The sequence below is a fragment of the Rutidosis leptorrhynchoides genome, chromosome 6, assembly GCF_046630445.1.
Source record: "Rutidosis leptorrhynchoides isolate AG116_Rl617_1_P2 chromosome 6, CSIRO_AGI_Rlap_v1, whole genome shotgun sequence".
Classification (NCBI taxonomy): domain Eukaryota; kingdom Viridiplantae; phylum Streptophyta; class Magnoliopsida; order Asterales; family Asteraceae; genus Rutidosis; species Rutidosis leptorrhynchoides.
In genome coordinates this window covers 133317516-133340759 of record NC_092338.1, presented here as the reverse complement: position 1 = coordinate 133340759, position 23244 = coordinate 133317516, and the positions used below count along the sequence as shown (strand labels likewise).

The 23244-nt window shown below is 36.0% G+C and overlaps 2 protein-coding genes across 4 annotated transcripts; both read right to left on the bottom strand.

Annotated features, from left to right (window-relative positions):
* Positions 1-511: 511 nt before the first annotated feature.
* On the bottom strand, positions 512-4544 carry LOC139851778 (uncharacterized). 3 transcript variants are annotated; one of them, XM_071840941.1, is made up of 8 exons: positions 4383-4544; positions 3030-3176; positions 2824-2946; positions 2530-2732; positions 2052-2195; positions 1675-1895; positions 1223-1481; positions 512-706 (listed from the first exon to the last, which is right to left on the bottom strand). In XM_071840941.1, exons 2-8 carry the CDS (start codon positions 3136-3138, stop codon positions 572-574), a joined length of 1194 nt encoding a protein of 397 aa, XP_071697042.1. In that variant the 5' UTR covers positions 3139-3176; positions 4383-4544; the 3' UTR covers positions 512-571. The 3 variants fall into 3 exon arrangements, with proteins under 3 accessions (XP_071697042.1, XP_071697041.1, XP_071697043.1); XM_071840940.1 differs by having other exon boundaries at positions 3030-3152; XM_071840942.1 differs by lacking the exon at positions 3030-3176.
* A 1033-nt stretch (positions 4545-5577) lies between these two features.
* Positions 5578-8425, bottom strand: LOC139852711 (small ribosomal subunit protein uS15-like). Its single transcript, XM_071842040.1, has 5 exons — positions 8314-8425; positions 8151-8223; positions 6841-6979; positions 6543-6729; positions 5578-5910 (listed from the first exon to the last, which is right to left on the bottom strand). The coding sequence occupies exons 1-5, from the start codon at positions 8334-8336 to the stop codon at positions 5877-5879; spliced, it is 456 nt and encodes a 151-aa protein (XP_071698141.1). The 5' UTR covers positions 8337-8425; the 3' UTR covers positions 5578-5876.
* Positions 8426-23244: the final 14819 nt, after the last annotated feature.

Sequence of the window (23244 nt, the reverse complement as noted above, 5' to 3'; positions counted from 1 at the left end):
CTCATTATTACTCAGATTATCTCAAAACTAAACACAATACAATTTTAAAAGGTTGATATGTTTGGATTATAAAAGGCCTTTTGAATTGAAAGCTTATTTAAGGTATAACCAAAAAGCCTATTACTGATGTGATCGTTCAATCATGAAGTTGTAAGTTTAATTGTTGGATTGATACGAACACCTACAAATTCATGCGCATCTTTTTAATTCTTTTCAAAATTATATCCGCTACATATCATTTTAACAAGAAATTTCTAACAAAACTATTCCATGTCATTATACTATAACTAACCCAGTTATTATCACAATACCATTATCACAACCTTAACATGATCAGGAATTATTCTAGGAATCTAATATTGATTAGCACGTGCTACAACAACGATACCTAATCCAGTTGGTGATGGGGAAACACATGCTACAACTTTCATAAATAATCACTACTACAGAAATCAATATCAATCATCAATCATCAATCAATATCAATATAAAGAATAAAACTAAACTCATATATCACATCAATTATGTAGACGTGCATTAACATTTTCACAAAAGTAAATGTGGGGTTTTATTAAAAATCGTATTTTGTCCGTCCACTACTTAATACAAGGCACAACATATCTGATACATCATGAGAAGTCGAAGAGTTCAAGAAGTTCCAAGACTCGAGCATAAGCCGTTTCCTTGATCCCTTGAAATGAACCACCTGAATAACAACAAATCAAATCCAATGTTTTTATCCCATTTTTATGCACTTAACTCTGAGTTATTAACAAAATACTGTGAAAATACTTAAGCATTGAGTTTTTAACTCTGTTCCTTAGTAGAGCAATTCTGATAATAGGTGGATTATCACAATCAAAATTCATCACAGGCATAAAAAGGCAAACACTATTTTCTTTATATGTTACCCATATGAGTAGAGATCAAATACTGTAGAAGATTAGCAAGATCAATTATGTCAAAAATGTGATTTTAGGACAAAACATCCTTAAGTTTCAATCTTGACAACAAAGAATTTGCTGGGAAAAAACAAATCTTAATCAGCAGTTGTTTAACTTTGAACCATTATACTTAGACTTTTTGTTACAAACAAACCACCATTTTAATGATAATGTAACAGGGAATACTATATCATTAAAATGGTGGTTAGTTTGTAATAACAAGTCAAAAAGTACAATAAACAGTATAATGATAATGATGGTGAACATAAAAGGATTACCTTGACATCCAAAGGCATGCCATGAAATTGACCGGCACCTTCGGGTGGGGTCCAGTTGTAAACTTCACATGGCAAGAAGAGCACAGATGCACCATCGATGTCCTCAAAAAAAGGTTCGTGTGATCTAAACTTTTTAGGATCAAACGAAGCATGAGATTTTATGACATAAGCAATAGAACGTTGGTCTCCAAGCATTCGTGAAGCCTTCATGAATTTTGTAATATAAACTTTCAACACTTCCTCCAACAAAACCTTTGCTCTGTTAAAAAAAAAATTAATAAAATTTCTATTTCAGTAAAGTTTTTCTATCAAAATCAATCCACCTTGCACGAGTTACGTGGTTGGTCCTTCTCACTAACGACCGTTAGTTTTTCCGTTAAGGTTAGTAATGTGCTTGGCACACGAGAGTAATTTCGTCATTTCAAGTCGATATTACTGATTGATAAACATACCTTGAAATCCCATCAGTTGTACCCCTGACTGCTATAAACCCTGAATTCAACGGCTGCTCTTTATTATTACGAAAAGTGAGAGCCACATGAAAGTTTTTATTTTTTTTAAATATTTCCCCAACGTCACCAACTACCGCTATATCGGAATCGGTAAAGATAAAATGACTACTTTTTTTATTAGGATTCATAGTCAGATCTACAAGTTTTTCCTCCAAAAAAGCCTGCAAGAAAGTGACAAAATATGCTGATGTAGTAATACAAAAATAACATTAAAGAAATTCATCAATAAAAGTAAGTGGAAATGGAAAAATGGTGCATTTGACGGGTCGGGTTGACCCGAAACAATGTGTCCAAAAAATGGTGCATCGTGCTCTTACAATGTAAGACCTGATTCTTTGAAGCATCAACTTGTTGCGTGAATATTCACCTTGAATTGGATATACAGTCGCCCTGTTTTTCTTGAGTTGAAGGCTGCCAGCTGGATCTGTGATGATGATCACATTACTTTGAGGCATCATCAGCTGCACAATAATCATAATAGCGTTAAGAATTCACCTAAAACGGGTCAAATGGATCGGATTTGGTGAGGTATAATCATCAAATATTAACTAAAAGAGAAACGAGTCAAATGGATCAAACAGTTAAAGTCAACAATAGTGTTTGTTTGATGCTTAAAGTATCCACAACTGTTTTTTCTTGAGATATAAAACCGCTATAAAAAACTAAGCTTTGTGATTAAATTTTACGGCTTGATTACTATAGAAAATGGAAACATATACTGTTGTGGGACCCAATAACAAACAATTCAAACCAAACCCACCCGATATTACACCATGAATTGTCCATAAAATGTACCTGTATAAAATTTATGAAGGTATTTAAAATGGCCATTGAACGTTCCACCTTGTTGTATGAACGTTTCCCCACGGTAGTTAACTCAGTTGATCCACCATCAACACTCGAGTTATAAACCGTAAAAACGGTTACAAAAGTTACACCGTCACCTCCTCTGGAAACGTTAGAAGATGATATGTCAGCCTTATTGAGAGGCTTGATACCTAAAACAAATGGTAATACGTGTTTGAATTGTGTAAAATTACCAAAATGTCCTTAAATACAAAATTAATAGTTCATAGATTCTTGAAATACCTTCACATTGCAAACGATTTGGCAAACCTATACCAGCAGCGGGTCCCAAAACAAGATGATCAAATTTTTTGGTATTCTTTTGTGGCATACTTTTAACGTTTGAGTTCTGATGCAACTCCAAAACTGCGATAACAGAGCAGTTCGGTTCATTAAGATCAAAATTGATATAGAGCTTAGTTTTAACACATGTAAAATAAGATGATAACCTGAGAGAAAATGCATCAAAAAGAAGACAAGTGTCACAAACAAAAGAAACTGTCGCCATCCATAACACACTCTCATCCCTAAAGATTTGTTCTCAAAAGGGCCCCACATGCAAAATGACTTGTCTGCGTGTAAAGAGCAGAGATAACCTATATCATTTATCTCATCGAGAACGTTAAATATTTTACTTTTGATGATTGGGTAAAATCATAAAAAGATCAATTCATTTGTCGATTAACATAAAATAAGCTAAATGCATAACAAGGACAAAAAATAGGGAACTCAAGAATCAAATATGTATACATTACACGGTAGATAAAATTCGCTAGACACATGAATAGAACATATCGAGATAAGCTGAAAATAGTTTGGGATAGTAATATAAAATCATACAGTGCAAACTATGTTAAATTGGCACGCAATACTGAAAGCTTATTGTAAACATATCGAGATAAGTTTCTATTATTGAAGTAAGAATACGTGTAAGCATGTTACAATCATGCTGTAACATATGTATTTCGCTCATTATAAACCCTAATTTCACCAAACAAGAGTTGGTGCATACTATTTCTTCTTACTACACGTTAAACACACGTACGACGCCCGTACCATTAAACCAAATAATGTGCCACATTAACCCTTTAAGGTTTTCAACGTAAATCAATTTTAGGAAACGCTTTCCAATTACAAAATCTTGAACACTTTTCACGATTCTAAAGTGTATTGAACAAACGAATGCAATAACTATTTGACATGAATTTTAGAATCACGGCTTTACATCTTTATTAAATCCATGATCCAGGTAAAATCTTACTAACTCTATACACCTCATACTCAGTAAAAAAAATGGTTGTAACTTCATACAAGATATTGCTACACTCATGTTCACGTGATCATGTCTAGTTTATGTATTGTGATAAACTCCAAAGATTGATCAGCAGGAAATTGAAATAATGATAATCTAATAATTCTAATGATAGTTAACAATTAACAATAGTTTCAAACTTATAACAAAACTTCTTTTATCTTCATTGCTTGTATCACAACATTGATCTAACTGTAGTTTAGATGTCTAATTTCCTCAAAACCTTTCAATATGTATTTTTTTTATTAAAACTACTCAAAATATTACAGAGTTAGAAAAAGAAAAAAAAAATCAATTTATCCAGATTTCAACCGCTTTAAGCTCCAAGATTCACAATTTGAGCATGATTTATTCAATTAATAGAAAAAAACAAGATTTGTACAGACCTCAAAATTCAAACTTATATAAAGGGCTTAACAGTATAAATAAACATTAAAAATAATAATTAATAATAAAATATAAAATATGAAGAAGAAAAAAAAAAACTTACATAAAAGAGAGCCTTAGTTCCAATGTGCTAGTACCTTAAATAGAGAAGCGAACAGGTGGCGCAGATCAACGCAAAAGCTCGAGTTGAAGACGATTGATAATTCTTTCGATTTTGGTAATTATTTTATTTTATTTTATTTTTTGATTTTGAAGCTGAATCGTGTAGTTTAATCACTGATTAGAGCTTGATTTGAACTGAAAATATGTAAATGAAATTAAAGTCCTCCGCCGGTAGAAGTTATAATTACATACAATTTTTATCCTTAAAGTTTGAAAATTTCATGTTCAGTCCCTTGATTAGTTATTGAATTTCCAGCAAACGGGTGTTTTGAGAATTGAGATTGCATAAATCAGTGTTTATATGCTTACATGTGCTTATTTTGAGTTTTGGCAGCAAATAATTAGATCCACACGTTTTAAAAACTGCTTGTGTGCTTATTTAATAAAAAAATAAAGTAATTTTCTGATACCCAGTGCTTAGAAACAACTCTTATATACCAGTTTATATAAATATTGTTCGAGATGGATCGATTATAATCAATGATTGTTTGAGATCGATCGATCGATTATAATCAATAATAACATTCTGATAATAATAAGGGTCGTGTTCCAAAGTCAATTTCGTGTTTGCGGTATCACGAATCGATTATCCTCTTGTTCTACAAATAGTTTTAAAAAGATTTATGTTCCCGACACCTTAACAGGCCCACGCCGATGCCTTTAACCATCACGTGAGAGGTACACCGAGCTCACTAAGCGCCTCCACATTGGTCAATCAACTAATTACCTACCAATGAAGCACACCATCCATCCAGGTTAGATTCCTAGCTATGCCAAATCGTTCAGAAAGGGAGTTTGAGTGCACATAATGCGCAATTCACTCGGTACCAGGTCTCACGCTTGGTGGCTTGATTACCGGAGGTTTACGCTCTATGGGGAGCCAATGTGCTCATTCATAGGAGGGTTTTTGCTAATCCAAAAGAAAAAACTCGAAAATTGCTATTGATTTCTGATGGGTAGAGATATGAGGTTTCAGAGCCACCGCCATGCCTGAGCATAGTTCCTGATCGCTTTCAAATTTCAATGAGAATAAAACACATACATTCATTTTATAAACCAAACACAGATGATTCCCATTTGTTGAAATAAAATTTGGTTACAGCTCAAGTAGCATTGTAACCTAAGACTGCTTCAAGTGAATTGCATGCAGCAAAGAACTCAGACTCGCTGACATCATCAAAATGATCCGATAACATAACTACGAATCAGGTATAACATAGACGGCTAACCCCACTAATGAAAAGAGCATATAATAAGTTGATCAAAAAACATATTTTGTGAACCATAGATGTGAAATATTCCATCAAGAACTCAATCTATAAAGACACAACGAAATAGATGCCATACAGATTAAAAATTCGAGCTAAACAACAATAAAAGATTCCCACGCGATATAAAAAACTCGTTTTCCATCTAGTGCAAGAACAATTCTTCTCTAGGCCACGAGGGTGCTGGCTGTGGTCGACTCGCTGCAAAAAAAGATAATGTGAAAATGAGTACCATAGTACAGATTAAGGACCAAAAGGAAAAAGTTGTTTTCATAAGTAGAACATATAGAGCTAGCTAATGCATTTTTAAACTCAGCAAAAAAAAAAAGTCAATGAATAAATAATGAAACAACAGCAGTTCAGCTTATCAATTCGGGGATTACATTTGCAATCAAGAAGTCGGGGAAAAACAACTAAGCAAACAAGCTGCACATTCTTTAATCAGATACATGAAGTACTTGTAACTTACTACAAAAAGGACACCATGTTTTCTGCTACCTTAGGTTTTGTATGTATTACAAGTTTACAACTAAATGTGAACAAAAAAAAAAAAGACAACTTGCACACACAGGTGTGACAAAACGTATCATTACTGCGCCGCATAAACATACGGCGACTAAATACCTTTACCCTTTTCTAATATATTAAATATTAAATTTTAAAATATTTGATTAACAAAATTTCATCCTTCATTTATCAAAAGGTGAAAGGCAATCTGAGGAAAGATATAAATCCTATAACAATTAACACAATGAACTTTTTCATCCTAGCATATGATACATATATAGACATGGAAATAAACAGTGATAATAGAAGAAAAATATAACACGTACTATTTCCAGACAGGTGGCAGCTTCTTAGTCTTCTTGTAGTATCGAGCAAGACGATGAATTCTGCTCTCAACAAGAATCAACCTGAATTTTGAATCCTTATCCTTCCTGTTCCTCTCCAAATGCTTCCTGACGGCAACCGCCTTCTTAATGAGATGATATAAATCTTCAGGAATTTCAGGAGCAAGACCTATAAAAACATATGGATTATAAGGTTAACAAACTTTGATGTCTTTAGTTATTAACAAACATTAACATTAATGGATTAGTGGATGTATATTAAAGGAAAGAAAATGTATACCATGTCCCTTCAAGATACGAAGAATCTTGCTTCCAGTTACGCTATTCACCTGTGCAATACCGTGAGAATCACGAAGGAGAACACCGATTTGAGATGGTGTAAGACCCTTCTTGGCAAACTTGCAAATGTTGTCCTCAACCTGACAATTTATTAAGAAAATGTATTAAATAAAAAGTATGAAATTGAAATAAAATCATACATCAATTCATTCATCAGAAAGACAAGATATAACATTAAACCTGCCTTTACGTAAGAAAACAACTACAAAATGAATTTGCCACATTAAAATTCAGGAAAATAAAGCCAGTGATATAAAGTCATTCGACTGTGCATGCAAACAAATAGTCAATGCAATTGAACAAGAGGAATTTAATCTATCTGTATAACGGTGAGAAACTAAGCAAAAAAATCGTGAGTTCAAGCCTCGGCTAAGAGTGTTAAACGTGTAACTAGGTGGCTTTGTGAGTTCGTCATCCAAAACAAATACAGATTACAATTCATTTTATCTAAATGGCAAACGGAGAATTGCTAACAAGATCAAACGATAAAAAAAAAAATGATGCAAAAATTTTGGTTATTGATCATTGACCAATTTAATAAGCCTACAAAGTCAGCATTTTAGTTGGTCTACAGTCCATGGTTCAAAATGCGTACATAGTGAAGTCTGTATTCTGGGTTAGTTAACTAGTTTGATACACTACCGCACAAAAAACACATTATACAAAGTATATAACTAGCCGGAACTCAAACTAGAAGGGTAAAAAGATAGACACGCTTCAGAAAAGGGAAAAAAAAAAAAGATAAACAAGTTCCTTCAAAACACATTTCATTAGATAACAAATCAAACCTGCTCTTTTATCAAGTTCAGGCGTTAAATTGATTTTAATATAAATCAAAATTAATAACACAACTTTAAGCATTTTCTTCTTCTTCTTCTTCATTTTGTATTTTAGCAAAAAAAAAAACACCATCTCCTAGCAACTAAATTTGTGAAATGTTCTAAATTCCAATAAACTAAGACTACCAAAAATTAAAAAGAGAAATTGTAATATTACCACACTTAGTTACACCACTTAACCTTAGTTACACCACTTAACCTTATGTAAGCAATAAATAAATGACTAAAATAATAACAGACATGTAAATAACATTTTTTTTATTTGCTATTAATAATAAGGATAATATTGTACAATTGAATAAATGTCGGTCTAAAATTAATAATTAACATCTATGTATAATAGAATGAGCTTTAGTTTATGAAAATCATAAAAGTAATGCTGATAATAAGAGTAATAAAGACTAATTCATACATCCTGTGATGAAATTTTCAACCAGCTAGGAGGACTCCTCTTGTACGGCTTAGCTGACGCTGAGATACCCTTACTGAAATTTAAACCAAAAGTACAAATCAAAAATGCAAATCCAATTAAACACACATATCATGTATTGATAGAGATGGATAAAAAAAAGTACCCCTTGCTGTGCATACGACCCATGGCGACGGAGGAGATGAGTAAGCCGCTTGCGCTGTTTGTTGAAAAATACTGTGAACCCTAACGTAAAATGGAGACCAAACGGGTGGGCTATATTAGGTTTTAAAATATTTGTACTGTATTAAAAGTGGTACGGGCCCAACTTGTTGCTATTTAAATATTGGGCTCGATGAAACTTGGGTTTGTGCTGTTTGTTTTTTTTTTTTTTTTTTTTTTTAAAGTGAAACATGATACAGTATTGATATTTCCATCCCATTATATGTGTTTCGATTTTTGATTATGTGAGTGCTAATGTTAACTTATGTTTTTCTAAACAATTTTTTTTTTTAACGGCCAAAGAATAAAATATATAGAAAAAATGCTCCCTAGCAAGGCGCTAAGGGAGAAATTACAAAGGCATAGAGAGCCAAGTGTTCCAATTAGAAACTAACTTGCCTCTATGGTTTAACCAACTAAAAGAAAATAATCTAGTTACATGAAAAAGACTATCTCTATTACAAAAAGTATCTTTAAAAGCTACGCCGTTTCGAAATCGCCATAACACCCATAAAAGAGTAAACAATTAGAAATGACTTAAATGGATAAAGATGAAACTTAATTGGTTGACACTTTGACTGGGACTTTTAGTGACTATTTTACATTTTAGTTAGATTTATATTAGGTAAAACATGTGTATTGCGAAAAGCATATGACATATGTACGGTAATGTAGAATCCAAATTTGAAGTTCAATTCTTCATATTCGAAGTATACATAATTATTTTCTGAATTTATAGTAGTTGTTTTACCATGTCAATCATTATCTCATATATTTATTAGTATCATTTTGTTTTTAATATGGGAGATGATAAATTCACTTGGTTTTTTTATGCATCCACATTTACTATGCATTATCTACATGTACAGTACGACTCATCAATGCATAACATAAGTGAATATATCAATCCACTTTAATATACTAGTACTACTACTAGTTTAGCGTCACTTTGTTGTTGAAAACAACGAATGAATGGTGATTGTGGTAAAATATCGAAGACAGAAATTAATTGCCAAAATACCGAAAACAACTTGACATATTTATTTAGTCAATCCAGAGTAATAAACACCGGCTAAACTTCAATCTAATTTTCACATGACAGATTAACCTATAACTATTTACCGGGCCCTAAATCTATGTATTACAATCACTATGTAATGTACCCAAGGTTGGAGATCTCGGATCTCGGGGAGATCTCGTTTGAACATTTTTTGGGACATCTGGCATCTCGGAAAAATCTCGGAGAGATCTCGGACGTTGACTTTTTAATTTTTATAATATAAATATATACAAATAAATAAATATATTTATATTTATATACATTTTTATGAGGTTTTTCCAAAAAAAAAATCAAGAAATAAGCGAGAAAATTCGAAAAATTACGAGATTTTATAAGAAAATTCGAGAAATCGTGGATTTGACTAAGTTTGAGCCCGTTAACCGAAAAATCTCGTCTCGGCGGCTTTCCAAAAACGAGATATCGGGGAGATCTCGGGGAGAAATAAGGAGATTTACAACACTAAATGTACCTTTTAATAAAATATAGAAAATCGTACGTTAGCATTTGCCAGGAACTCAACTGGAGTACCAGATTATTATTTTTTTAAACAGCGATTGGGATCACCCGAGGGGGACTAAACCACCCGTTGTGAGGGGGACTAAACCACCCGTTGTGATCATCTCCCGTTTCGACTATGCCGATGCAGCGATAATAACCCTGCCTCCATCGCTGCTCGGGAGGAAACCTTGAAAACGATATGGGAAAGGTGTCATGGATGGATACCTCATGGCAGGGATGAAATTGTGTTTTTAATATGTAGCCAACGGGGTCGAACTCCTGACCTCTCCTAAAAAAGGCAGACCACCAACCGTTGGACCACATCACAACTTCGAGTACCAGATTGTTACTTTTAAGATTATAGAAACAACTGGTATACCAATCATGTGATTGGCCAATGGGCCATAAAACCCATTGATTCAATTTTCTAACAATGGTACATGTCCAAGAGTAACCATTCATTAAACTTTCTAAAGCTCCATCAAGGTTTATAAATGATCAGACATATATTTTTCATAGGGTCAATATGCATGTTCAATACGTAAAAAGGGGGTTTAAGGATCTTAGAACAAGGCTTTCCGGTCCGGCTACCGTGAATAACCCTGACCGACATGATGATGTCGGCGGGGTGGCCAAGTGATTAAGTCCACCTTCGACAACGGTCGTTGATCAGAAGGCCCCTAACAAGGTTGTAGGTGCTAGCTAATAAGAAACTAACTTGTAAACCTTGAGAAGATGAACGATGATAGTTTATTACGTAGGATGTGTAGTAGGTGGTGGTTACGTAATGTTGGTTGCTCCTAGAATGATAATTAGGGTTTGTATATATAGGCAAACCCTAATTCTAGAACCATCCAAGATAATGATAATCTCGTCCATAACTAACTCCCCCGAATCACGGATATAATTATGGAAAAGATATCGACTTGATGACCAAGTAACCGCCGTACCGAGAACAAAGGCATTCGATACATCACCGCATGCCGCATACCGCATATAAGGTACACGCATACGCATGATAGCGAGTGCCCGCATACGTATGGAATACGCATGCGGGTTGCGGTATCATTATGTCCCCCCAGTTTGATGTTATATGACGCAAGACATATGATATCAAACTATTAAGCGAAAAAGAAAAAACAAGAAAACGGCTAGCATTAAATTTTCCGCGTGCGTCTCGAGGTCATTAAATGTCTGTCACTGCAGAAGCCCATTCGGCTGACAAGACGTAAAGTGGCAGTTGGCAGGCGCGTGTTAGCCACGCGCTCAACATTGGGCACATCAAACTGACATCCACGCACGTGCAAAAAATGTCGATCGTTGATTGCGTTACACGTGTACAGCCATATATTCCGATCAAATCCCATATATTCCGGCCAACTACAAAAGGTTAGTAATTCTCTGATCACTCTTAGAAAATGACTAAGGCAAATGATAATTATGTAGATAGCGTAGTATCGGTAATAGAGCAAAAACATATAGATTCTTTAGTTAAACAATACCCGCCATTAGCACAGTATAATCCGGTGCCACCCCTTCCTAACTGTGACAACCCGGAAATTTTTGACCAAATTTAAACTTTATCTTTAAATGATTTAACGTTTCCGACACGATAAGCAAAGTCTATGAAGTTGAATCTCAAAATTTTAGAACTGTTTTATTACATTTGACTGCTCTCGACGATTCATGAACAATTATATGTATATATATATATATATATATATATATATATATATGTACAAGTAAAAACGAATTTCCTACAGTAAAACACTATTTTGCTACAGTAAACACTATTTGCTACAGTAAACACTATTTGATGTCGACGAACTAGCAAACAAAAACGGATAAGGCGGCCATGCGATCGCATGGCAAAAACACTGAAAACTCATGCGATCGCATGAGGTACTGTAGCAGGCCACATACTATAAAAGCTCGGTTCATTCCTCCGAATTATTATTTTTTATATTATTATTATTATTATTATTATATTATTATTATTATTATTATTATTATTATTATTATTATTATTATTATTATTATTATTAATCTTATTATAATATTATTATTAGTAGTATATATACCTAAAATACTACGACGAGGTTATGAGCGTGTCACCTTCAAAATGGGTTTTTGAGCGGGATAGAGCTAAGGAAATTATGGGTTATTGCCAAGGAGGTTATGGGTAATGTTCGGGGGTATATTTGTGAATCAAATCTAGTGTTTATCATCTCCGTTACGTCTACGTACTTTCCTACAATATTGAATCTCAATATTTATACGTAAGCACTCATATTTTATCTTTTATATATTAATTGTGTATCCATGTCTAGTGCTCGAGTATATATATATTTATATATGCTTGTATGCTAAATTTCGTCGTTAAACAGTTATAATGAATCACGAATTAAATACATATATTACTGGTAAAAAGTATATGATATACATGTTTTTGTAAAGCTGGCGAAAAATCAATAACTTTTCATTTAGATATCGAATAATTTCGATGAACGGATTAAAAGATATGATCAACTGAATTATGATTGACGTTAATTGAAATTGCTTTTGAATCTACAATTAAGATTTAAACAACTCGTTTACGAGATTGATAATTTGGATTTTTGAATATTACCAACCGAGTAAATGAATCCTTATATAAGGTACGCCTCGTTTTGTTAAACAACTGTCAAAATTGACTTTTTGAAACGACATTGGATAACTTTTGTATGTCGATCTCGAGTATTAGGATTGTGATACACTATAACCTGACCTAGTTTGATAGACGTTTATTGACCAACATATGTTCTCTAGGTTGAGATCTACGATTATTTGGTAATCCGAGTTTCGATCACATTTTGGTGAACGACTTTATATGCTGCTAAGGTGAGTTTCATTTGCTCCCTTTTTAATTGCTTTTGCAATATATATTTTTGGGCTAAGAATACATGCACTTTATTTTAAACACAATGGATACAAGTACATACTAAATTCTACACTGAGTTTGAACCGAAAATCCCTTAGCTTTGGTAACTAGTAACTGCCAGTTATAAGAACTGGTGGGCGCGAGTAGTAGTATATGGATCCATAGGGCTTGATATCCCCGTCCGAGCTAGAGCGCTAGCCTTTTAACGGATGTATGCTATTTGAGAAGCGTACACGTTGGTTTGCGTGTATTATTAAGATGATTATACAAAGGGTACAAATTATATATACGTTAAAGTTTAGTTACCTGGGTGCTCAATTTCGTAGAATATTTTGATAAACGTTTCTGGATGAAACAACTGAAATCTTGTGATCCACCTTTATATACAGATTATACGAAACATTAAAACTATGAACTCACCAACCTTTGTGTTGACACTTGTTAGCATGTTTATTCTCAGGTTCCCTAGAAGTCTTCCGCTGTTTGATTATATGTTACACAAGCTATGTGCATGGAGTCTTACATGGCATATTTTTCAAAGAAATGTTGCATTCACCAAATCATCACCATGTATCTTATTTTGACTGCATTGTCAACGGAAGTACTATTGTAAACTATTATTTATGGTGATTGTCTATATGTAGAAATCATCTGTAAGACCCGAATAATTGAAGTGTACACATGTGTATATAAGTGTATTGTGCGGTACTCGAATCGGGGTTTGGTTGTATATATTTAAAAAGGCAAAAGGAGCTGGACTGGGAGAGTCGCGCGCCGCGCGGCCTGGTGGCGCGCCGCGCCATCTGTCTGTGACAGATTCTCTCTTTCTTTTAAATTAGATATTTTGAGGGTATTTTGGTAAAATCACTTGGAGGCCGGATTTAATGCCTTAGATCAGTTTTGGGGAGTTCATTTACTCCTTCCACAACTACCAACACTTATCCAAATCAATTCTAGAGAGAGAGTGGCTTTTAGTGAGGGAAACCCCATTTTGGAGAAGAAGAAGAAGGTTTCTTGCTTAAGTCCAAGCATTAAAGTTGTTCGCCTTCCCTCTAGCTTCGTTGTGATAGTTGTGGTATGATCTAATCTTAATTTCTTTGTTTAATTTGATTTAGGGCTAGGGTTTGGGGTGAAGATGAACATAAAACCCATTTTGTTAGTGTTTTGGGTGTTCTAGGGTAATTTGAGTCATGTAGACTCAATATTGGGTTAACTAGGGTTTGGAAGAGTTACTTGTTGTTAGAGAACCCTAATTAGCTAGTAAAATTGCTAGAACACCATGATTTATGTAAATGGGTGTAAATGGGTTAGTGGTTGACCCAAAATGGGTAGGTTGACTTTGAAAGTGTCAAATAGGTCAAAATGAACCTAAGCTAATTAATATGTGTGGTTGAAGCCTAAAACTAGTGTTAAAATGTGTAATGAACCTACTTTGGTTAATGATAGGGTTTTGTGATGAGTTAACCCGATTTTAGGGTTAAGGGTGCAAATGGGTCGGATTTGCACCATGGGTCAAATTAACACTAGGAGTGAGCTTTAGAGTGTTGACCAACTCGAGTTGTGATTTTGATATTGTGATAAATGTAATAGGTGCGTTACATTGAAGTGTTCAAGCTCGGTTATCTTTCACCAAGAGATTTTGAGGTGAGTGGAATAATTATGCATTCGTGTATATGGCTTGTTTATTTGTGGGTGTTATGGTATGAACCATCGAGCCGGTAGTACCATAGCATGTGTGTAAATTGATGTGAACCACGAGCCGGTAGCATCGAGTGTGAACCACGAGCCGGTAGCACTATAAAATAATTGATGTAAACCACGAGCCGGTAGCATCGAGTGTGAACCACGAGCCGGTAGCACTATAAAATAATTGATGTGAACCACGAGCCGGTAGCATCGAGTGTGAACCACGAGCCGGTAGCACTATAAACAAAGTGTGAACCACGAGCCGGTAGCACTATAAACGAGTGAGACTCAATGCGTATGGTGTGAACCACGAGCCGGTAGCACCATAGCGTCATGGTTAACCATATTAAGATTTGTTGATATTTAGCATGCTAAATTATTTATGGTTGTGTTGAGTATATGCTAACTCGGTTATGTTATTGTATGACTTGTTAAGTGTTTGAGGTTGATGACATGCTTTTGTGTTACACGTTTCGTACGAGGTATCTTGTGTTGTGATTGCAAATAGATGGGCGATATATATGTATGTGTAATTATTGCATTCACTAAGCTTTGCTTACCCTCTCGTTGTTTACCACTTTTATAGGTTCGGTGTTGGACAAGGGTAAGGGCATCGTTTTGGACTAGGGATCCCGCTTGTTGCTAAGGGACGCTTTTGGTTTTAGTAGCTCTCGGAGTTTGATCGATAGTTGGGTAGTTTAATCCCAAACGCCATGCTCATTGTGTAGTTTGGAACTTAAACTTTTTGGTGGTCGAAACTCCTAAATTGTACTAAACTTGTAATTTGGGTCGTGTGGGCCCCGCTTGTAAAACTTTAATTTTATGTTTGAAACATGTTAGTTTTACATATTTGGTTGTATGGTAAAAAGCGTTTTGTCTAAAAGTGCCGGGAACTAGTCAATATTTTCGTGGTTAAAAGTCCCGGGGACAGCCAGATATGGCGTGGCGCGCGGGCCATATGGCGCGGCGCGCCGATGGTCTGCAACAGAATTTTTTTTTTTTATTTCGTATTTTCACAAGGTTTTGTCGGGTGTTGGTTTGGGTTGTTACAAGTGGTATCAGAGCATGGTCTAAGGGATTTAGGTGACTTGAGATAGGCGCCTAGACTTAGACTTTTGTGTGCGTGATTATGCGGGACTTGTAGGACTTTGGGTCGGATCGGAATGATTAGTGCATAGGTTTATGTGAACTAATCATGCGCTATTTGTTTGTGTTGTGTTTAGCAATCATCAAGCGAGATGGACGTTGTACTAGCGAGTTAGCGCGACGTGCTCGCGTAGTAATGACTAGCTACCATTACTACGGGTGCAAATCGGGTCAAACAAGCAATGTACGACGATTGTTGAGCGAGATGGGGTAGTGAGGCGTATATGTATGTAATTGTGTATATTTGCCCTTTCGTTTTGTGGTTTAAGCTAATTCGTTTTATAGAATGAAGACGAGAAACGGTCCCGATCACGATAACGGAAGTACACGTGAAGACGCCGAGTTCTCAACCAAGGTCGAGGCCGTCTTTAAGAAGTTGAAATCGGATTTTCTTGCGGACGTTCGAAAGGTCTTCCAAGAGTCGGTCGATGGGCAAGTGACCGAAATGATAAACGAACGAATGAAGGCCACTATTGAAGAGGCCCTTGATGCTAGAAACATTTATCCTCGAGGTGAAGGGGGTGATGGAAAGAGAGACTTCCACTACAAAAATTTTAAGGATACTCAACCTCCGACGTTTAATGGGGTGAGGGATCCGTTGAAAAGTACTTGTTGGATTTCGGACATCGAGGGGGCCTTCCGTACCGCGGAGTGTCCTCCCGAGAAGAAGACGAGGTTTGGGTCTAGCATGTTACGTGAAGAGGGCAAGTTGTGGTGGGATGATAAAATCAATTTGTATGGCGAAGAGCAATGCGTGGACTTGACATGGGAGGAGTTCAAGAAAGAGTTTTTCAAGGAATACCGAACTTCATCCGATCTTGATCGAATCCGGGACGAGTTGCATCATTTGCAACAAGGTTCCATGGATTTAGTTACCCTTAAGTCTACATTCTTGGCAAAGACTCGTTTTTGCCCGGAGTATGTGGGTGATGATCATAAGCTTATGAAAGATTTTTATCGTACCTTGAATGCCGACTACAAGAGCAAGATTAGCCGGGGTATGGCTAAGACTTTTGATGAATTGTTTGAGTTGGCTCGGGGTTTTGAGCCGGAGGTGCCTAGGAAGAGTGATTTTACTTTTTCGAAAAGGAAGTTTGAAGGATCGAGCCATTCGAATTTTTCAAACAAGAAGTCCAAAAGAGGCGCCGAGAGCGTTAATAGTGCGAAGAAGGGTGGTTCCGGGAGTTTTGGACCCACTTGCTTTAATTGTAATCAAAGAGGGCACATGGCTCGCGAATGTCCTAAGGCGTCGACCAAGGTTACTTGCTTTAATTGCGGCAAGGAGGGGCATAGGAAGCCGGAGTGTCCCGACTTGCGAAATGATAATGTGAAAAGGTTGGAGAGGGCGGCGGGTACGGCTAGGGGTCGCAACTATTTGATGACTAATGATGAAGCCAAACAATCGAACGAAGTTGTCTCAGGTACTTTTATGGTTAATTCTAATCCGGCGAGAATTCTTTTTGATAGCGGTGCAAATTTGTCGTTTGTTTCTCCTAAATTTGTGCCTAAACTTGATAGACCGTTAGCTAAGTTAAGTCGTCCGGTAGAAGTCGAAATAGCGGACGGCAAGACGGTGCTAGTGGTTGATGTGTGTAGGAATTGTGATGTTGTTTTTGGTGCCGAAACTTTTAAAATTAATCTCATTCCAATGACCTTGGGCGATTTTGATATTGTCGTTGGTATGGATTGGCTCGATCATTACAGAGCCGATATTGCATGCCATGACAAGTTTATTCGTGTTAAGGCCCCAAGTGGGGGAGAAATGATTATTCATGGTGATAAGAGAAGAAGAACGGTGCCGATATGCACTTTTGCACGGGCGCGTCGTTCCGTTGTTACCGGTGGCATGGCTTTCCTTGCTCATGTTGTTTATACTCGTAATGAGCCACCACCTATTCGTGAAATTTCGGTAGTTAATGAGTTTGAAGACGTTTTTCCAGATGAGTTACCGGGTGTTCCGGCGGAAAGACAAGTCGAGTTTCGCATTGAGTTGGTTCCGGGGGCTACCCCCATCGCTAAAACTCCTTATCATTTAGCACCAACGGAAATGCAAGAGTTGTTGAATCAAATTCAAGAGTTGCTTGAGAAAGGTTTTATCCGACCGAGTGCTTCGCCGTGGGGCGCTCCGGTCTTATTCGTGAAGAAGAAAGATGGTAGTATGCGTATGTGCATCGATTACCGTGAGTTAAATAAAGTGACGATCAAGAATCGTTATCCGTTACCTAGGATTGACGATTTGTTTGATCAACTTCAAGGCGCGACGTATTTCTCTAAGATCGACCTACGGTCCGGCTATCATCAAATGCGGGTCCGTGAGGAAGACATTGAGAAAACGGCTTTCCGAACGCGTTATGGGCATTATGAGTTTGTGGTTATGCCTTTTGGTCTTACGAATGCACCGGCGGCATTCATGGATCTTATGAACCGGGTGTGCCAACCTATGTTGGACAAGTCGGTCATTGTGTTCATTGACGACATACTAGTCTACTCGAAAAGTATGCACGAACATGAACGTCACTTGCGTGAAGTTTTGAAGACATTAAGAAAGGAGAAGTTGTATGCAAAATTCTCTAAATGTGAATTTTGGCTAAGAGAGGTCCAATTTCTTGGCCATATTGTGAACGAAGGCGGTATCCAAGTGGATCCGGGGAAGATTGAGACGGTGAAGAGTTGGGGACGACCGACTACGCCTACGGAAATCCGGAGTTTTCTCGGGTTGGCCGGTTATTATCGTCGGTTTATCCAAGATTTTTCTAAGATCGCTTCTTCGTTGACGAAATTGACAAGGAAGAATGCGAAGTTTGTTTGGGAGAACGAGCAAGAAATTGCTTTTCAATTGTTAAAAGAGAAGTTATGTCAGGCTCCGGTGTTAGTGTTACCGGAAGGTGTCGAAGATATGGTAGTTATTGTGATGCTTCCTTAAATGGGCTCGGGTGTGTTCTTATGCAAAGGGGTAAAGTCATTGCTTATGCCTCTCGACAATTAAAGGAGCACGAGACGAGGTACCCGACTCACGATTTAGAGATGGCGGCGGTTGTGCATGCGTTTAAAATTTGGCGCCATTACTTGTATGGTGTCAAGTGTACGATATATTCGGATCATAAAAATTTGAAACATCTTTTCACTCAAAGAGATTTGAATTATCGTCAACGTAGGTGGATGGATGTGGTGAAGGACTATGATTGTTAGATACTTTATCATCCGGGTAAGGCGAATGTGGTCGCGGATGCGTTAAGTCGAAAGACTCAACATCCGGCGATACGTGTAGCATCGTTACGTTTGGTTATCACTAACGACTTTCTTGAAAAGATGGGTGAAGATCAAATAGAGGCTTATGTTCACAATAAGCATGCGGAGCGAATTGTGGGCCAATCGGAATTCATTACTATGGGCCCGCGGGGTTTATTGTCGTTTCAAGGAAGGGTGTGGGTGCCTAAGATGGGTGATTACCGACGGGTGCTACTTGACGAGGCACATAAGTCAAAATATTCTATTCATCCTGGCGCGACAAAAATGTATCACGACTTGAAGAAAGACTATTGGTGGCCGGGCATGAAACGCGATGTTGTGAAATATGTTGAACGATGTGTTACTTGCTTGCAAGTTAAAGCCGAGCACCAAAAGCCGTATGGTAAGTTGCAACCGTTAGAGATCCCGAAGTGGAAATGGGAGCACATTACCATGGATTTCATCACTAAGTTACCTAAGACGGCGAGGACTCAATATGATTCGATTTGGGTTATAGTTGATCGGTTGACGAAAAGCGCTTTGTTTCTTCCCATTAAAGAAGCAATATCGTCGGAGACCTTGGCTAAGTTGTTTATCAAGGAAGTGGTCGCTCGTCATGGGGTTCCTATATCTATTATCTCGGATCGAGATACCCGTTTTACATCTCGATTTTGGGAAAAGTTTCATGAAGATATGGGTACGCAATTAAAGTTGAGCACGGCGTATCATCCTCAAACGGACGGTCAAACCGAACGTACGAACCAAACTCTAGAAGATATGTTACGGGCGTGCATTATTGATTTTGGTGGTAGTTGGGACGAGCATTTTCCTTTGGTGGAATTCTCGTACAATAATAGTTATCATACTAGTATCGGGATGCCACCGTATGAGATGCTCTATGGGCGTAGATGTCGAACTCCCGTTTGTTGGGGAGAAGTGGGTCAACGAGAGATCGGGAGTACCGATTTGGTTTTGGAGACGAACAACAAGATTGATATTATTCGGGAACATTTGAAGAAGGCTCAAGATAGGCAAAAGTCGTATGCCGACAAACGTAGGCGAACGATCGAATTTCAAGAAGGCGACATGGTGATGCTTAAAGTTTCGCCATGGAAGGGTATTATTCGATTTCGAAAACGGGGAAAGTTAGCTCCTCGGTTTATTGGGCCATTCAAGGTTTTAGCTCGTGTTGGCGAAGTTGCATATCGATTGGAATTACCCGAAGAGCTTGCGGGGATCCATAATACATTCCATGTTTCCCACCTCCGTAAGTGTCTTGCGGATGATTCCTTATGGATGCCTTTAGACGAGATCGAGCTAAACAACAAGTTGGAATATGTCGAAGAACCGGTCACCATACTCGATGAGAAAGTTAAGAGGTTGAGACATAAAGAAGTGAGGACTTTTAAAGTCCAATGGCGGCGTAGCAAGGGTTCCGAGTTCACTTGGGAACCCGAAGAGTTCGTGTTAGTGTATCTTCCCTCTTATCATGCGGCTTGGATTGCGAGGGCGCAATCCGAATAAGTGGGGGAGAGTTGTAAGACCCGAATAATTGAAGTGTACACATGTGTATATAAGTGTATTGTGCGGTACTCGAATCGGGGTTTAGTTGTATATATTTAAAAAGGCAAAAGGAGCTGGACTGGGAGAGTCGCGCGCCGCGCGGCCTGGTGGCGCGCCGCGCCATCTGCCTGTGACAGATTCTCTCTTTCTTTTTAATTAGATATTTTGAGGGTATTTTGGTAAAATCACTTGGAGGCCGGATTTAATGCCTTAGATCAGTTTTGGGGAGTTCATTTACTCCTTCCACAACTACCAACACTTATCCAAATCAATTCTAGAGAGAGAGTGGCTTTTAGTGAGGGAAACCCCATTTTGGAGAAGAAGAAGAAGGTTTCTTGCTTAAGTCCAAGCATTAAAGTTGTTCGCTGAAAGGACCCGTTCATATACATTATAAACGATTCACAATAGTTGATTACATCGCGAGGTATTTGACCTCTATATGATACGTTTTACAAACATTGCATTCGTTTTTAAAAGACAAACTTTCTTTATATCAAAAATTGACGGCATGCATACCATTTCATATTACATCCAACTATAATTGACTTAATATTAATCTTGATGAACTCAACGACTCGAATGCAACGTCTTTCAAAGTATGTCATGAATGACTCCAGGTAATATCCTTAAAATGAGCTAATGCACAGCGGAAGATTTCTTTAATACCTGAGAATAAACATGCTTTAAAGTGTCAACCAAAAGGTTGGTGAGTTCATTAGTTTATCATAATCAATCATTTCCGTAATAGTAATAGACCACAAGATTTCAGTTTCCATAAATATCCGTACACTCGCAAGTGTTTAAAGGTATTCTATAAGTTGTAGGCACCCGGTAACAAGCCTTAACATTCATGTTTTACCCTCTGAAGTACACCAGATCAGGTGTGTTTAAAATAACCTCGAAGTACTAAAGCATCCCATAGTCAGGATGGGGTTTGTCAGGCCCAATAGATCTATCTTTAGGATTCGCGCCTACCGTACATAGACAAGTAGTTTAATGTTACCAAGCTAAGGGTATATTTCTGGTTTAAACCCACATAGAATTATTTTTAGTACTTGTGCCTATTTCGTAAAACATTTATAAAACAGCGCATGTATTCTCAGCCCAAAAATATATATAAAAAGGGAGTAATGAAACTCACAATACTGTATTTCGTAGCAATTATGTATATGACGGCACTGAAAATGATAAACGTTAGGTTGACCTCACAAGCAATACCCTCGATCAATACCCATAACCTCCATAGCTATAACCCATAATTTCCTTAGCTCTATCCCGTTTGAAACCTTATTTTGAAATCGTCCGAGTATAACTCCGTCGTAGTATTTTATGTATACTAATAATATCTTGAAATAATAGAAAAAAATATATATATGTAATTCGATTGAGAGAGTTTAGAGAAATATATTTTCAAGTTTCTATGAAATAATGAAACCTGTTGAATTCTATTTATAATAGATTTTTGAATTATTAAAGTGAATTATTAAAGTGAATTATTAAAGTATGAATTATTAAAGTGAATTATTAAAGTGAATTATTAAAGTATGAATTATTAAAGTGAATTATTAAAGTGAATTATTAAAGTATGAATTATTAAAGTGAATTATTAAAGTGAATTATTAAAATATGAATTATTAAAGTGAATTATTAAAGTATGAATTATTAAAGTGAATTATTAAAGTATAAATTATTAAAGTTAAAGTAAAATAAAAGTAAAGTAAAGGTAAAGTTAAAATATAGTAAAAGTATAAAACTATATACGTATAATACGCGTATAAATATATATTATATTAATTTAAATCGTTATATGTATTTAATAAAATAAAATATAAATATCGTTATCTTTATCATACTGGTTAAGTAATGAGTTGTCAAAAGTGGTTCTAGATATTTATAAAAGATATATACGTTTTAATAATAAAGTTCTTTTTAAACTGAAAACGTTTTTTACTTTTGAAACTAAATCAAATAAATATGATAATTTTGTTTTCCAAAACTAAATATATTTAAGAATCATTTTGTTAAAAGGTTAAAATAATGGAAATCGTTATACCACAAAACATTTTAGAAAAGTAGAATTATATATATTCATAATTGGTTTCAAGTTTTTAAATTACAGTCTGTTGGTGAAGCGTGGGATAAAGTCCAAAGGTTAAATAAACGTATGAAATCATCTTAATGAAAAATGTCGAGTTACTTAACTTGTCGATATCCAACATCTAAGTTATTTACACTCCACGTTCTTATTTTCATATTAAATAAAATGAAAGTTAACATAGTTATCTTATCAAGGTCACGAGAAAAATATTATAAAACATGCCTTGGAAATTAAACAGGAATTTCCACTAACCCTTGTCTAGTTCCCGTTAATTGACACATTTGTTCTTATTTATAAATCACTTTACCATTTTCCGAATGTTGTCAAAAAGAATAGATTTCTTAAATCACAGTGTACCTCATAACATAGGCCCGTAATCATATCATAATGTATCTGATAATTCAATCATTTGATATTATCTCTTAATTCTGTCGATAAATATATCGAAACAAATACGTTCATGTAAAGTATCATATATCTAATACTTTGTTAATGTTTTCAGTTAATATTATATATTATATATACATATCTATATACTCATAATTGTTCGTGAATCGTCGAACACGGTTAAAGGGTAATTGATTACATGAATGTAGTTCCAAACTTTTTGAGATTCAACATTACAAATTCTGCTTATCGTGTCGGAAACATATAAAGGTTAAGTTTAAATTTGGTC